Source organism: Phlebotomus papatasi, chromosome 1 (genome assembly GCF_024763615.1).
Source record: "Phlebotomus papatasi isolate M1 chromosome 1, Ppap_2.1, whole genome shotgun sequence".
In the NCBI taxonomy this organism is placed as follows: Eukaryota; Metazoa; Arthropoda; class Insecta; order Diptera; family Psychodidae; genus Phlebotomus; species Phlebotomus papatasi.
In genome coordinates, this window is record NC_077222.1 from 25,093,125 (window position 1) to 25,111,198 (window position 18,074).

General features: G+C 37.1%; 1 protein-coding gene across 1 annotated transcript in view; it reads right to left on the bottom strand.

The window, feature by feature from the left end:
* Nucleotides 1-3,755: 3,755 nt before the first annotated feature.
* Nucleotides 3,756-18,074, bottom strand: part of LOC129798293 (uncharacterized) — a 65,681-nt gene continuing 51,362 nt past the window's right edge. The window contains exons 7-15 of the mRNA XM_055841353.1: nucleotides 13,381-13,595; nucleotides 13,032-13,169; nucleotides 10,680-10,985; nucleotides 10,392-10,622; nucleotides 9,980-10,166; nucleotides 8,775-9,910; nucleotides 8,277-8,555; nucleotides 8,088-8,205; nucleotides 3,756-4,555 (exon numbers count right to left, since the gene is read on the bottom strand). Coding sequence (XP_055697328.1) covers nucleotides 4,431-4,555; nucleotides 8,088-8,205; nucleotides 8,277-8,555; nucleotides 8,775-9,910; nucleotides 9,980-10,166; nucleotides 10,392-10,622; nucleotides 10,680-10,985; nucleotides 13,032-13,169; nucleotides 13,381-13,595 — 2,735 coding nt within the window. The 3' untranslated portion in view covers nucleotides 3,756-4,430. The remainder of the gene's footprint in view (nucleotides 4,556-8,087; nucleotides 8,206-8,276; nucleotides 8,556-8,774; nucleotides 9,911-9,979; nucleotides 10,167-10,391; nucleotides 10,623-10,679; nucleotides 10,986-13,031; nucleotides 13,170-13,380; nucleotides 13,596-18,074) is intronic.

An 18,074-nucleotide genomic window follows, 5' to 3' on the forward strand; every position in this document is an offset into this window, starting at 1 on the left:
AAGAGCAGAATATTTTAATAGAATTTTCTGACACCTTCATGGAATGTCTATTGACTGGGAAATTGACTTAATGGCATTGATTTTGCCGTAATTTATAAAGTTCGTGCTGAAAATAGTGATTCATTCTTCACAGTGAACTTATGTAACCTATGCAGAAAAGACTTCAATCAACATAAAGCCATTATCATCAATATGGCGGAATTCTTTTTAGATTTGGGAACCCCATTGCAAAACAAAGCGGAAAAGGAATAACAAGCGAAAAATTCCTTGGAATTTTCCACTATTTTTCCTTAAAAAATTCCATAGGAATTTTCCATAATAGGTTCCAAGGAAAATTTCATGGATTTATGCTGGATTTTTCTATAGAATACATCCATGGAAATGCTCGTGGAATTTATGTGGATTTTTCCACCAAAATAAAATGGAGAAAAAATGAAGCTGTCACATGCACTTCATGATTTTACTTCCGAATTTTATAGAAACGGCAAAGATTACGAGGATTATAATATGTTTTTATAAACCAGCAATAACGAATTGACACTTTGAGCAATAAAAAAATATTTTATTAAAAAAAAAATTTTTTCCTAAAATATATATTAATTAACATAAAAACAGCATTATTTTAGGTTGGCGACCTATTTAATGTAATCACTTCATTATTATCTACACGAAACGCAGCATCGCATAATTAATTATATTATAATTGCCACATGAATCACTAGAAATGTTTGCGGAATGTTTGGAAACAAATTCTAAAAGTTGTCGCAACACCATTTTATTTGTTTGACATTTCAGAAAACTAGTGGAAAAATCCATATAAAACACTATGGAAAGATAGTGGAAATTTCCATATGTTTTTTCCAGCTTATCCCGCGGACGTTTCACGTGTGAGTTTCCATATAAATCTTCCGCGGAATACCGCGGAATTTAACGCTGGAATTCCAGCATGTCGTACTAGTAAATTCCATGGAGCACTATGATTTCCATGGAATTTCCGGCTTTAAATTCCATAGGAAAACTTAGTGGAATTTTAGCGTCAAATTCCAGCGAATTTAGCCATTTGGACGCAAGTTTTCCATTGGAATTTTTGCGGAATTTTGCTATGGGGAATAATCGATTAATCGATTGACTGAAGTTTGCTGAGTTTGCTTCAATAGCGAATTCTCAACTGCCCCATAGCAAAATTCCGCAAAAATTCCAATGGAAAACTTGCGTCCAAATGGCTAAATTCGCTGGAATTTGACGCTAAAATTCCACTAAGTTTTCCTATGGAATTTAAAGCCGGAAATTCCATGGAAATCATAGTGCTCCATGGAATTTACTAGTACGACATGCTGGAATTCCAGCGTTAAATTCCGCGGTATTCCGCGGAAGATTTATATGGAAACTCACACGTGAAACGTCCGCGGGATAAGCTGGAAAAAACATATGGAAATTTCCACTATCTTTCCATAGTGTTTTATATGGATTTTTCCACTAGTTTTCTGAAATGTCAAACAAATAAAATGGTGTTGCGACAACTTTTAGAATTTGTTTCCAAACCTTCCGCAAACATTTCTAGTGATTCATGTGGCAATTATAATATAATTAATTATGCGATGCTGCGTTTCGTGTAGATAATAATGAAGTGATTACATTAAATAGGTCGCCAACCTAAAATAATGCTGTTTTTATGTTAATTAATATATATTTTAGGAAAAAAAAATTTTTTCAATAAAATATTTTTTTATTGCTCAAAGTGTCAATTCGTTATTGCTGGTTTATAAAAACATATTATAATCCTCGTAATCTTTGCCGTTTCTATAAAATTCGGAAGTAAAATCATGAAGTGCATGTGACAGCTTCATTTTTTCTCCATTTTATTTTGGTGGAAAAATCCACATAAATTCCACGAGCATTTCCATGGATGTATTCTATAGAAAAAATCCAGCATAAATCCATTAAATTTTCCTTGGAACCTATTATGGAAAATTCCTATGGAATTTTTTAAGGAAAAATAGTGGAAAATTCCAAGGAATTTTTCGCTTGTTATTCCTATTCCGCTTTCTTTTGCAATGGGGTGAGCAAATTTAGCTACAAGCCTTGCGCAGCTAACTTCAAGTCCTGAGAGCAGGTGAAAGGAGGAAGGATTCTTGTGACAGTGACGCTAGTTCAATTAAACAATTTCTGTGAGACAGTGAATTTTAGATATTAGACTCACTTATAAAAATACTTAATACGGTCCAAGTATCCGGGTTATCGAAGGAAATCTGTTGGTTTCTTATAGATTTTTGTGTTGTCTAAGGGCGTGAACCTTATGCGCTTCTTAGTCTGATTGATTCGAATTCCCAATAAGAAAATCCCACGATAAGAAATATTATAAATAAAACTAAGTATAATCTTGTCTTGAATCGTCATGGATTCGAATCCGAACATCTTCCTAAGTGCCAGTGGATCGATGGACATGGTTCAAGTTCAAGTTAAATGATAACTTCGATAGTATGATCATGTGCGGCGCATGAATGAAGAAAGATTCCCCAGAAAATCTACGCAAGCCCGCGCAAGCCATTGTGAAGAAGCGTTGACCTCGGGACGACCTAGAACAAGGTGGCTGAAACAACTTCAAGATTTTGCCTTGAAGCACCTTGGAATCGACTGCGAATAACTTCTAGAGGCGTGTGCTGCTAACACGGGTGTCCTAAATATAGGATCATGATGATGATAATCGGTTGAAAATTAATTGAAGGAACGATTGTTTCGGACTGTAATAGGAGAATTTGGAATGACGAATGAGGGATTGGCAAATTTATGAAGTGCCTCACTGAAAGTACAGCATATATCGCTGTAGTTGTTGGAAATGGCGCCACATTTTTGGCGCTTGGTGGCGCTAGTAAAAAAACTATGTTTTTCGATGAAGTTCGATGTAATGGGATGCCGTGACAGAAGGGAAAAAAACGTGAAAGAATAAATGGTGAAAAGTGAGAAAATTCTGAATTTTATTTGACAGTAGTCGTCCCCCTTCGCCTTCAATTTAAAGGTCACCGGGCCAAAAGTAACCGAGAAATCTGGCCACCATACCAAATTACTGTCAAAGAGAGATCAAATATCGAATATCACTGTCAAAGAAGATTTTCGCAGAAGCAATGTAGATTAAAGACTCCTAAGATCAATTCAGCTTCCCGAATGGTTAATTTTTCTTCAAGAATTATTGGAGTCTTCAGATTTGATCCGACAAATTCACCTTCTTGAAATTGATGGAATTGTGTTGATTGAAGACATTTTCTCGTATAATCCAGGGTTTTTGTATTTTGAGTTCGAAATCTAAGTATCTTTCGAATTCGAAATTCTCATAGTTTGAACCATTAAAGTCCCTCACTATCTTCAGGGTTGTGCTGTTCTTTGTTGTTAAAGGATTGTTGTTTAAGTTCAAATGATAGAGAAAAATATTATTTTCTTCAATTGATGTCATAGTAACAGTATAGCACCGAAAAAATATGTTTACAATGTCATAGAGCATGGGAGATTGAGACTACTCGTAAAGAGAGAGCACTCGGCATCTACATTCTGTCATAGAATGCTCAAAAGCTCATCTAAGAAGCTTCAATGAAGAATTATTGTGTCTGAAAGTTTTAAATTTGAATTTTTCAGTCTGATATACAACAACTTCATCTGGCAAATTTTAGCCGTTTAATTCTGCTTTTAACTTGCAATGGCCTTATCGATATTGATAAATATTTTGTCCAATAACTTTTTTTTATGTTCTCTTAAGTCAATAATTTTGTAAAGCTGTATATTCTTTTATGTGATAAGATTATGTATAGGTTGATATGCTGGGTAAGAGGGGATTTTTTTTTAATCTTATTTTTTTCATCTAAATTTCTCTATCGAAAGCCCTTATTTTGTGTTTTTCTTCTTCTTCAAGAGTAACACTTTCAAATTGCACGGTTTTTTCGTTTTACTAAAGCAAAAGCTTCTCGTCTAAATAAGAAATAAGATGTTTTGAAGTTATAAATGGTCAAAAAAGTTGTCGGAAAGATGTTTTTAGGAAAAAGACTAAATAACGATGGACGGAGAATAATATTGATCAAAAAATCAGGAGTTAAGGAATTGTTAGAATAATCGTTTGAAGGATTCTTGGTATCTCTGCTGATAATTTCTTAAGCACAGAACTTAATGCCTGTTTTGTTTGTCTAGATTAAAATTTGCACGAGATTCGGATTTAAATATTGATAAATTGTCACAATTTCTTATCGTCTAAGTCTCTCTCTAATCACTAAATATTCCTTGTTCCTGGCTAAATACATTTTATGTTGCGAATTTGTTTTTTTTCTGTCGAGTGGATAAAAAGGTTTTTGTTTTGAATAAATACATTTTTGTAAATTCGTTTTTTTTTGTAATTACAGTAAATAGCAATAAAATCTCGTAGAAATATTGTTGGTGTCTTATTACAATTAAGTGAAATAATTATCCCGTTGTTGATACAATGGCAGTGGTTCTGGTGGAGATGGTTGGTCATCTTCAGGAATATTCTTTGTGAATTCAGCTACTTTCGATGGTAACGTGGCCATGGCTTTTTCTATACCATTTTTTCCGGATTTCAACAAAGAAAAGCAAAGTTTTAATTTAAAGTATTCATATTTAAAAACAATTCTTCATTTTAAAAAAGAAATCCTAATGGAAAAAGTTAATAAATTAATTAGACCGAAAATTAGCATTGTGCAAATTTTTAAGACCGAAAATTTTTCTAATTTAAAAAATAAAGGTAAAAGTGAAATTTTGGAAATAAAATATAGAAATAAATAACATAATCGGTGCAGCCAATACAAAAAAAAACATAGAAAACATAGAAAAGTCCCGAAGAGCAATTCCAATTAAAAAAAAGCACCTCAAAGTAATTTTTGAGCCACTTTTCCTCACTCAAAAGTGCATCACACAAAAGAACCATACAAATGATAGAAGATGAGGTAGAAAATGTGATTATACATACCTGCTAATATCTGTCATTTCTTCAATATGGCGCATTTTCTAGCTTTCGCCATCTGGCCATTTTTTTTTCTATGTATTGTCTTTAATAAAAGCAATCAATACACATCCATCAACAATATTTCTTACTTGGAACTAGACTGGCTAGGGTTTCCTAAATTGGGAAAAAGAACAACAAACACAAGCCAAATAACACAACATCGAAATAAATGGATCAAAAAAATACTCAAAAAATGGCAATTATTGAAGGAAAAGAACATTTAAAGAAATTGTATTTGATGATATTGCAATTATACTATGAATCTAAATTTACTCTCTGATTTTTATTAAGTTTAGCAATTTAATTTTTAGCTCAAAAACACTCTCAAATGGCGCAAAAATCTACTGGCAAAAATAAGAGAGCAAAAGACATCTAAATGACCTCTATGAATCTCAATGGAGGTGTGGCTTTCGACTAAAAAATTTTTAATGAAAGATAATTTCTTTTGAATGAAAAATTAAATACAACTTTCGAGAATGAACATTAACTAGGTATGCACAAGTGTTTTTGCTTTGTAAACGTATTTTCGAAACTGTTTGGAAAATAGAGTGAAGGAGAACTGGAAGTTTTGGTCAGTTTAAAAGAAGTGATATTCACATTTTCTGATGTTTGGATAATTGGATTGATCGATTTTCGGATATTTGGATAATCGGATATTCGAATAGTCGAATAATATAAGAATTTTAGGGAACTCGGATATTTAAGTATTCGGATTTTCAGGTATTCCAATATTCGAATAGACTGATTTGCGGATATTTTAATAATCGGATTTTCGGATATTTAGGTCTTCGGATATTTGGATATTCAAATGCTCGAACGACCAAGTATATTCGGATAATAGGATATTTGGATACGCAGATATTTGGATATGAGAACCGTTAAATTTTTCAAATATTTGGATATTAGGATTTTTGGATATTCCAATATTCGTATATTCGAATATTCATGTTGTGGACAGAACGCCATCTGACGGAAATTTTATGAATTAATTTTATTTTGGCATTATAATTTAGGCCCTACCGGCATTCTGTCTTTTCATTTTGTGACTTCAATGGCGAGACACGCGTGACGACGACTATAGGATTTGCTTATTTTCTCGAATAAGTTATGAAAATGGTGTAAAATTATGCTATCTATTAAATCTAAGAGGGTACTTCTTTTCTTTGCGATAGGTTGATTAAATAGAGACAGACGGATTTAATAGATATTAAGCGATATCCAGAACAAGATTGAAGTCTTATTATGTAAAGACAAAGACGATTTATTTAGTAATTAAGACGACTTTTAATCAATTTACTTATTAGCTCTACTAGATCTGCTCAGAAATTGGCCGTGTCTCGCCGGCTGTAAAGACGACGGCAAATAAAAAGTATTTACAAAAAATACAGTACACTCGATTTGACGACGACCACAATAATCCGATTATAGTTAAATTTTCGGATATTTGGATATTCGAATTTTTCAGGCATTTTCATATTTGAATTTGGGAGTATTCGGATGTTCGGATATTCCAATGTTCAGATATTCGAATATTCTGTTAGTTAGATTTTGGGATGTTTTGAAATTCCGATATTCGGACATTCGAATATTCGGATTTTTGAATATACGGTTATTTTAATATCCGTATTTTCAGATACTGGAATATTCGGGTAGTTGGATATTTTAATAATCCGATTTTCGGATTATTCGGATCTTCGGATATTTGAATATGCAGATATTCAGATACACGGATTTTCGTACATTTTAATGATCAGATATTTGGATACTCTCAGTTACTTCGAAATGTGAACAGTAAAATTTTTAGATACTTGCACATTCGGTTCTTTGGGTATCTCAATATTCGGATTTCAAATATTCGTTTGGTTGGATTTTCGGATATTTGGATATTATAATTTTTCGGACATTCGCTTATTTGGATTTTCGACTATTCGGATATTCGAATATTTCAATATTCATATAACCGAATATCCGATTAGTTGGATTTTCGGATATTTTGATTATTAGAATTTTTTATATTTGGATTTTGAAGTTTTCGGATCTTCGAACATTCAAATATTCAGATATTCGAATATTCTGTTAGTTAGATTTTCGGATATTTGGAAATTCCGATATCCGGACATACGGATTTTTAGGTATTCGGTTTTTTGATTATTCGGATTTTCAGATACTCAAATATATTCGGATAGTTGGATTTTCAGATTATTCGCATCTTCGGATATTTGAATATTCAGATATTCAGATACACGGATATTCATACATTTTAATAATCAGATATTTGGATACTCAGTTACTTCGATATGTGAACAGTAAAATTTTCAGATAGCTGGCCATTCGGTTCTTTGGGTATCTCAATATTCCGATGATCAAGTAGTCGGTTGGTTGGATTTCCGGATATTTCGATATTACAATTTTTCGGACATTCGCTTATTTGTATTTTCGACTATTCGGTTGTTCGAATATTTCTATATTCATATAACCGAATATTCGGTTAGTTGCATTTTCGGATATTTGGATAACCGGATATTCAGATATTTAGATTTTTGGGTATTGAGAGATACTTGAATATTCGCATTTTCAGATATTCGAATATTCGGATAATTGGATTTCCAGATATTTTAGCAATCGGATTTTTGGATATTCGGATATTCTAATAGTTAAATTTTCAGATACTTGGGTGTTCGAATATTTCAATATTCGGATATTCGAAATTTCAATATTCATATATTCGAATATTTGGATATTCAGATTTTCGGATATCGAAGAACCCCGAACTACAATAAGAAATCCAAATCCGTTAACCTAAAGCCAATTAACTCCAGGTTTACAAAACAATAGTAATTGTGCATACCCCATAAGATGAAGAAACACCACACATTGAATCACGCAAAATGCGCATCAAAACATCAAGAAAATTGAAGTATTGTGAAAACAACAAAATTCATAGTGAATTAAACTCTCGCAATTCTTTGCAATTTAGTCAAAGTCTCTCAATTTGGAGCGAGTTATAGAAAAAATTAATCCATCAATAAAAAAACTCCAAGTTATGTAAGAGGAAAATAATAGAGAACATTTTAGTGGAATTTACCCGCAACAATTTTGCTCATCTGCATCACTTGCTGGGCCAGGATTTGGTTTAGTTGCAACAAATGTTCGCGTTGCTTCTTCTCAGCACTAATTTGACTCGGAGGAGCGGAAACGTTGTCCTGAAAACAAAATTAGAAGGGATGGAATTTGATGAAAATTCATTTGTTGGGGGATTAAATAGTTGAGTTACATTTGAAGGATTGAGAGGTGCTTCAGAGAGCATCTTCTTGATGGCCTCCACTTTCTCCTGGCGCCTCTTCTTTTCCTCTGGTGACAATTCTGGTGGTTGTTCGGGAATATAGCGTTCTGGGATGAGAATTTTGCTAGGGGCTGCCAAAAGCTTATCAATTGTGTTTTCTGAGATCTTTTCCCGCGGTCCAAGAGCTGACCGCACAACATCAGGTGCATTGCTTCGTGGTCGAAGAGCAACTTCCATGTCAAGATCATCTCGAGCTCGCCAATTTGTGTTCTGAAATTGAAAGGAAGTTTAGCACAAACGGTATTTAGGATATTTCTTCTTAGATTCGAAGCCAACTTCAGAGGAATGGGAAACCTTTCAACAGTGCTGTCAAAGCACAGTTGTGAGTGTTGTCAAATCAAAAACTAAGTGTGAAGTGAGTTAAGTGAAATTGAGTTCTTCAATTTGGTTACTTTGAGCCGGTTACCACACTAAAGTGTTTCAACTTACATTGCGATTCATGTCGTTCTCCGATTGAATTTGTTGCATGGTCTTGACGATGACATTGCTGGGCGCTGTGTTGTGCCTCCTCTTCTCTTTAGGAACTGCTCTCCTGTGCTTGCTAGCCAGGGGAACTTTCTCCCCATTCTCTTCTGATGCACTACCAGACATTTCGTATATTATCTGCCTGGCTGCTTCACTCTGAAATACCGGACTGAGTTCCCCGATAGATTTTGTCAGGCTCTGGATAGACTCTGTCTTATTTTTCAGTCCAGAGAGTTCCCCTGTGCTCCCAAAAGAAGCTTTGTAGGTCTTGTCTGACGTCGACTGATTGTAATACTTTGATGAATCATCTATTCTCTCTGTCATGGACACCGGGTAATGGTTGGAGATCGGAGTATGGTTGTAGAAGTCTGAGTATTTGCTAGTGTTTCCAGGAATTGTAGGTCCGGCAGCATAAATAGTGTTCCCTTTACTGGTGACGCGTGGGGATTTGAGAGATTCGCCTCCCTTGAAGGGATCATACCCGGTTTCGTACCCTCGTGGCAGAGACTTGCTACGGGCATAGTTGAGATAGTCGTCCGGATGGTGGGTTTCTTCCTCGAGCACCTGATCGAGATTCTGACTAGATGAATTTGTGCGTTCCCGGTCACGCTGTCTCCTTTCACTCTCACGCTTTACAATTCGCACCGTTTTGATCTCCTGTTTGTCCTGTACGGAAAACTCGTTGACTTGATTCCCCTCCAGCAAATCATCACTCTCCATTCCGCTGGATTCTACACAATCCGATGATTCTTGGTGATTGTTGAAGTTCTTAGACGTTCTGGTACCATTCTCGATCATCTTCCCCGTTGAGTTTGTGTCCACGTAGAGACTGTGATTGAGGAAGGGATTCGTCGAGACGTGCTCAATATGAGCCATCTGGTTCGCTGAGTGATCTGAACTGATCATAGAATCCAAATCGGTTTCCATCCATGAACTATTTTGAGGGCGCTTCTTTGAATTTCCCGGATGATCATTTGGACGAATTTGCTGGTAGAGACTGTTGGAATTTTCAGTAAGTTGTCTAACTGCTTGACTCAGTTCCTGCCTCTGCCTCTGCATGTCACCAACCAGTTGTTGCACACGCCTCAATTCTAGAATATCTACAAGAGTGCATTTCTCAGTTCTTTGCATCAAAATCTGCCGATGTTCTCCCTATGGGAGATACTTACCAGACTCGAGGACAGTTGTAGCACCTCCCGCGTAAGTAATACTATCCGGAGCACCAGTATTGCTTCCACTTCCTGTACTAAGTGCAGTTTGAGAACCACGAGAATCCCTGGAAGCTTGCAATTTCTGCCTAAGTACTAGCAACTCCTGCTCTAATCTCGCATTTCCAGCCACTGTCTGTTCCAGCTTCTGTTGAGTAGGTAAGTTCTTGAAGATGTGGGGATTTGAAATGGACTTTGTTATGCAATGGAAATGAGACTCTACTTCGAAAAACTCGTGTTCAAAACCAAAAAAAATTCACTGTGATTAGGATGATCGTGATGTACTAGTCTATGTTTTACTTTACTGTGTTATGATTGGTCAAAAGCAAAATTTTGTCAAAGAAAAGTCACAACAACTAGGCACCTGGTCTACCTTGGAATTTTCAGCTAGTAGCTGATGAACCCGAGACAGTTCTCGCTCAAGAGCATGTTGCTGCTTCCTGGCAGCTTCGATGGCAATTGGAGGACCTACACCATTTTGCATTCTGGCTCTGAGTCCACCCAGAGCTCGTTCCAAATCTTCCTTGTCGCGCTGCAAGCTTTGAAGTGTTCCAGACTCCTCCTGAAGCAACTGATCGAGTTGGTAGAGTTGCTGTACCTTTGTCTGAGGGACAGATTTCTTAGTATCTGAAGAAGTGGGCTTGTAATTTAGTAAACTTACCTGCAGTTCTGTATGATTAGGACTCAGCCTATCCCAATGCCTTCGTTCTTCCTGCAGCAAACGCCGTTCCTGAACCCGCTGATTGAACTCTAACCTATCTAGGGTTACGGACTCGTTTCCTTGATGGCGATTTGCGCTAGGTGCACCACGATAAAGTGAACCTAGCTTCACCATGTTGTCCACGAGATTCACGAGTGGTTTACTTTTTTCGTACTGCTTTTCCAGGTCTACAAGTTGCTGCTTAAGCGAATCCAAGCGAGCAATATTGTCCATCTTCGTCTGACCATCCGATGTTCGGATACGATTCTGTAGGATTAAGGACTTAAATCAAGAAGTGATATTTAGTATATTAGTATTTTAGTAAGTAGCCCAAGAAATTGTTAAAGCTTTTCAAACTGAGTTGTTATAGATGAAGTAAGAATTAAGAAAATTTACATGTAAGGGATATAGGCCTAAGTCAGAATGTTTGAAAAAGAAGCTTAGTGTAAATTCAAAGCCTTATACAGGGCTTTCCCAGGTTAATCATTAGGCTTACTTCTGAGATATCTTGTTTTATAATTTTAAATAATGTTTAATAATTTTAAAATCTTGTGTGTAAATTTAATGCAAAATTCATATTTTTGCATAGATTGTAGCTCTTTCCTTTGGGATTGTTAAAATGATGTGTTAAATTTAAGCTTATTTGGAATATTCCTTTTATTTTATATTCTATGAACGAACTTAATATTGAATAGGCAACCGAAAACTATAAATTGGCAACCCACATAGTTTTGGAGATATCTTGTGAACTGTGTACGAAAACAGGGAAAAATTTACACTAAAATCAGTCGCATTTTTCAGAGCTAATGTCATCCCCTGCTATGAACGATATTCTAATAATTCTGAATATAAGACGGAAAGTGATATAGTTTGATAAACTTGAGGGCTTCCCCGTCTTTTTACTGCTCGAACTCAAAGAGAGAGGCAATTATAATCGTTTTTTTTTCTACTTTTCACTGTTCTGGAGCTTAAACGGTGAGAAATATCGACTTCCAGTCGTAGATGACCCCCAATAAAAAAAACAATATCTCTCGACGTTTTTCCCCCTCCCAAACCCCCTCTAACCCCTCCAAAACCAGGTTTTTCTCAAAATTGGCCCAAGCTGATTTACGGCTTCAATGATTTACGGATATGTTTTAGAGGTAGTCCAGGCGAACATTTCGCCCAGACATACTTATAACCGGAAAAATCGCCATTTTGAATTATTGAAGGTCAAAGGTCAACTACTTTGGAGGGCTCATTTTTCAACCGATTTGGTTAAATTTGGATTTTTTGGAAAGGTCTTGAACTTCTAAACCCGGATGTATCGGTCTTCATACTGTAATGAACCGGTTAAGTACCGATTTTGAATAATTTTTCGGAATTTTTTTTACTTGACCTTAAATTTATTCTCGAGCAAGAGGTCAAACGGTAAGAGATATCGACTTCTGGTCGTCGATGACGCCCAATAAAAATATAATATCTCTAGACGTATTTCGCCTTTTTCCCCTGTTCCCCTCCCATCCCTTAAAAACATGTTTTTTCGGTTTTTCTCAAAATTGGCCCAAGCTTTATCAATGATTTTTGGATATGTTTTAGAGCTAGTCCAGGCGCACATTTCGCCCAAACATACCTATGACCGGAAAATTCGCCATTTTGAATTATTGAAGATCAAAAGTCAACCACTTTGGAAGGGTAATTTTTCACCCCATTTGGTTAAATTTGGATTTCTTGGAGATGTATTGAAATTTCGAACCCGGCTGCATCGGTCTTCATCGGTAATGAATCAGTTAAGTACCGATTTTTTGATTTTCAAATGCTTTTGTGATTTATAGTAGATCAGTATAATACCAAAAGATCATGCAAAAAAACTAATTCACGGTGAGCTCTATCTCGTGAGTTCGAGCATTCCGCAAAGCTGGGACGCTTTGCCATCTCTATTTTTATGAGAAAACACAAGATTAAAATTCTACAGATAGAATGCAGTGGCAAAGATAAATTGAGTTTCAGAAGTACCAATTGAGCCTTGAAAGCTGCTGAAAGAGAGATTGGATTTATCGCAAAGTGAATTGGGAGCATGGAATACATCAAATCAATCCCTGAAGATGAGTTAGAGGGTGAGAATTGCATGTAGGGTGAATGGTAGATAAAAAAAAAAACGGAAAACATGTGCGAGAAATGTGAATTAGTGGAGCTGAGAATTGAATAATTCGTGTTAACATGTGAAATGCAAATGTTATGGCAGAAGCAATTGCATGAGACTCCCCAACACCATTAGACGGGTGGTGTGATAGCTATTTAACACCCCCTATGAAACTTCTCACGCTACACCACCTGAACATCATGGATATCCGTGCAGCACTGTTCAATGGCGCGGGCTGTAGCACTGTTCTGTCTTCTCAGCTGAATGAGCAGGAGCACCAATTCTTCATGGGTTCGACTCAGTAAATCACCCGCCGACATATCCAAACTCTGAATAGTGAATTCGTGTGTTTGTGTTTTTTTTTTGGTGTGGAGGGTGTCACAGAAAAAAAAGATATAAAAAAACGAACATTCGTGATAAGAAAAAATAACGAAAAAAATGGTGTCTCGTGATAGCACACTCGCAAAATGATGGAGATAAAATCGTGGGAAACACATCTGGTGGTGGAGAATTTTTGAGTATCAATATTGAGACACATACCCTAATGGCATTCTCTCGCTCCAGCTGGTCAATCTCCCTCTGACTCGTACTCTTCTTCATGGGCCACTGATGCTCATACCCACGTACCAAATTCGCTGGGAATCTCTCTTCGTGATTATTGCTCATGTGACTGCGTTGGATGTCAATTGAGTCATCTGGTTTCACAGTCAGCCCCGATGATTGCACATTCTTCACATTCTGCACTGAGAGCGATGCTATAAGAATCAATCGAAATCAGAAGTTAAAGCTAAAGGCATTAGCTGCAAGGGGTTGGGGTTAGAGATATTGTTTCCGGTCATGGCATTGATAAAGATATTTCTATTTGCTTACTGGTTGATTCTCTTCCTTTCTTTCATACCGTTCCTTCCTTAGGACGATTGATAAATTTATTTAAGAACCATGTCGAAATTTCCGTGTTTTCTCTATTACCTTTAAAATGTTTACTGTTTGTCTTGTTACAAAACTAAAGCTTCGCCCAATTACAAAAACCCTATACAGCTTGAAGATAAATCCGGATTCATAAGTTCGAAAGGCTTCAAACGAAGAACTTGATTTTTAATCTAAGAACAGACTCTGTATCATAGAGTCAGACTCAGACCATTGCACTTACTTTAAGAACTTTAAGTTACTTTAAGAACCTAAGCCCTGAGTTGTCGTAGATAAAACTGGATTTAAAACCTGAAACAATTTCAATTCGATCCAAAACGTTTATAAAAATACCCGTTTAGAAAGATTTAATCTTTAAATTCGAACTATAACCCTGTTCGTTTCGCAACTAAGACCTTATGAAGTCCTAGTCAAAACCGAATTTTTAAGTTTAAACAATTGACATTTTATCCAAATCAATCTAGGTAATACTGATTTAGAGGTGTTTCACCTACAAATTAGAAAATAAACTCCTTGTCGCAAGGCTAGAGCTTTCTTCGTTTAGAAATTAAGAAATTAAGTCGTCAATGAAACCGAATTTATAAGTTCGGTTACAATTGAAGAAAATCTACTTGAAAGACATTCTAAATAACTAAACTGTATAAGCGGTATGCTCGGAAATATTGAGCTAAGATCCCTGTTTTCCCTGTTCTTGAAGTAAGGAAAGCCCTATTAAGTCGTTAATAAAAGCGAACTTATAAATTCGAACCATTACGATCTTAGTCAAAACTATTTTCAGAAATCCGACTCAAAGAAATTCAAGCCTAAATAATACTTTAACGGAATAATAGACTAAATACCAATTAGTTTAGACCCCTGTACTTGAAGTAAGAAAAGCCCTATTAAGTCGTTAATATAAGCGAATTTTTAAATTCAAACCATTACGATCTTAGTCAAAACAATTTTAATAAATCTGACGAAAAGAAATTCAAGCCTAAATATTGCTTTAACGGAACAATAGACTTAATACCATTAAGCTAAGACCCCTGTTATTGACGTAAGCAAAGCCCTGTTAAGATTGAAACTACATAAGAAAATTTGAAACTGTTACAACCGTCAGGGAAATGAAGGCTAATAGCCCAAAGACAACACGCGGGGATGTGTGCCTTCGTCACTAGAGATTCTCCCAGAACCCTCAGCGCTCCTCCTAGCCTGCGTTTTCAACTCCTGATGATCTAACACGAACTGAACTCTCATCGGCTAACCTCGCTACGATACTCCTCGCCGAGGAGTAGATGTCTTTCTAACACTAGGAGCGCTCTTAGGGAAAACCAGTACCACACTGGGGACATCTATGATCTCAATTTGAATACCAACGGGGGTTTAACCGTTGGGGAGAAGCTAGTGCTAACAAAACTAATAAATTAGATCTTTCGATCCTGAATACCCAAACTGAACAAAAAACTCTCGGTGATAGCCAGTCAACTCCAAGACGCTTCAAGAAGAAAAATACTTCGTTAATCTTACCCAGAACTTCCGTTCCTGAATGTGGACCTTTTTGAAAGGTCGACTAAAGTATGTTTTTTTTACCTTTAATCGACCTCTGAAAAGGGTCCACATCCAGAATCGAAAGCCCTGGGAAAGATCGAAGAAGTGTTTTTATTCTTGAAGTCACTTGAAATAAACTTTCTACCACCGGGCCTTACTTATCCGACTCATCCACTTATTGCACAATTACTGCTTTATTCAAAGCCGTAAGAAAGATACTAAAGTCAGTAAACCTTTTATTAGAATCTCTTTATCAACCCTGTTTTATCGTGTTTTATACTTAGTCCATATGACGTTAATCTTAATGCTAAGACTAGGAGACTGACAAGGAATGACATGTTAAGGAAACCTCTTCATGCAGAAAGAGGTAACAATGCATTTAACACATAAGGCTTGGTGGGCTAATTTTTAAAAATAGGCATTAAAATAAAAATAAAACGTTGCCTTGAACGAAAAAGTTAAAAATTAAATTTACAATGTGTCTTACCGTTTTTTTCTATCATGCGAGGAATCGGAAGTAATTTAGGATGGGATATCACTCAATGAGGGATGGGATGAATCAAGGGTTAAATGTACAGTGTCTCAGTAATGTTTTTTTTTGCTCTTGCCAGTTCCTTAGGAACTGTCATGTGCACGATCACAGAAAGTGTGCTGCTGAGTGTGAACCTCTATGAGGGTAGCACTCGGTGGTGGTGGTACGTTTTGGTGTTGGTGCTGATGGTTGTATTGGGCGTAAAAGTGCGACTACAACCTGACGATGTGCTACCTTGAACGTCAGTCGCATCGGATCCACTACTCAGTTGCCCTCGTGTGCCCTTCGTGTCGCTCAAATGGCCCAAAACACCCCCAGCTGTACCACTCGACATTGCATCCCACTGTCTGATCTTCTCGCGATCTACGTCACTTGGTCGAGCAACCCGGTCATCCCTAAGTGTTTCGTACACATCGCCACTCTGCTCATCTACGGCCAATTGGACGTAGACGTCATTTTCGTCACTTTCAGTGGGAATCACCGCTGAGGGTGGCTGTTTGGAAATACCCTTTCGATCGGATGCTTTCTTTCGATAGACCTTCTTGCGCAAGCTAGATCGACTTTGTGTACTCGAAGCTACATTGTCATTTACATAAGTGACATCACGCGTTAGCTGAACACGGGACTTGGTGTCCTGAATGAGTCTCTTAGCATGGCATATCCTATCGAGATCATCGAGTGATCTGGCATGACGATGCGATACTCGTCTCAGACTTTCACGCCACAGTGTGTCCTCTTCCCACAGCTGATCACCCGCCGACACATCTGGCGATTGCAAAGGAGTCATATTACAAAATGTACCATCAATTGTGTTAGAATTGCTTGATGAGTCATTGTGTGTGTTATTGTTGTTAGCTTTGTGCACCCGTGAAGCATTTTCGTGCTCACCACTAATGACCCGACTATGGAATTCATTGGAATTGAGTTTGGTGGGGAAGGAACCATCCTTGCATATATTTTTTTCAATCTTCCGACTCTCGTATTGCTCCACCCCAAATAAATTGCGTCTGTCGATAAATTGTTCTTTTGTAGCCACATTGAGGATCTCTGCCGAAATTGACCTGCCATCTTCCGTAACTAGACCATGTTGTTGCTTATCCTTCATCATCCCACCGGATGGTGATCGTTGGTGAATGGGATTGTGAATGTGAGATATTCCGGTCTTCCTCATAACCCCAACATCGCGTTGGTTATTGAGCTTCTGCCCAATCGATATGTCCTGATTTGATCTGGACACAAGGTCCGAGTAGTAGTACGGTGCCGATCCATCTGAAACATTGCTGTTTCCACGACTGTGAACTGGAGATCTTCTAGTTAAATCGAAAGCCGTACATGTGCTTTGCTGATCAACATCAGCCGAAGACAAAGTTACGCTATTACTGAGATCAATACTAAACTCAGACTTCAAATCTTCCGAAGCGCATTTAGCATTATGGATACTTAGATTCTTCTCCTTGAGCGGAGAAACATTAGCATCAGTCGTAACAACAGGAAGTTCTTCTCCTTGAGGTTTGTCCTCCAAGGAGTCATAGTACGTTCCATTTGTGTTTGACAGCGCACTATCAGGTCTCAAAGGTACGGCGATTGAAGATGGGGACACTAGTTGACCAATTTGGAAAGAGTCACCAGGTTTATCTAATCCTTCCTTCCTCATTGCATTGAGGTTTTCGTAGAATGTATCGTTTTCTGAGCAAAATACCTCCGGAGGCTTAATGTAGTGAATATCACCAATCTTACTAAGGCTCTCATGCATCCAATTAGTCTGTTCAGAACTGTTGTAAATGTAGGGGTTGTTTGTAGTCAACTTATTGAGGTACTGATCCAAATCAGTATTGATAGCCTCTCTGAAATCATTCTCTATCGATTCAATCTCACTGAAAGAATCTTCCGACAAAGGTCTGCGCTTGAGCCTTCGTTCCATTTCTAGGTCTACTATTCCACTTCCTGAATGCCTAAGCTCAACGGATTCCGTCTCACTCTCACTGTTTCTCTGACGTGGTCCTTGGTGGTACTTTGAAGGTAGGGATGTGTCTGAATTGTAAAGGACATCGCTGCTAAAGGACGGAGATTCCAGCTTGAGTTTGTTGTAGAGATCATAGTCAGAAGATGTGTTGGATCCGTCATCAGTGTTACAGCTGTTGACAGATCCTGCATACATCTTCCCTTCGACGTTGTAAGTGCTGAGTGAAATGTAATCCGGCATAGCAATGTCTATCTTTTGCTTCTTCCCACTGAACTGATCAGGCAA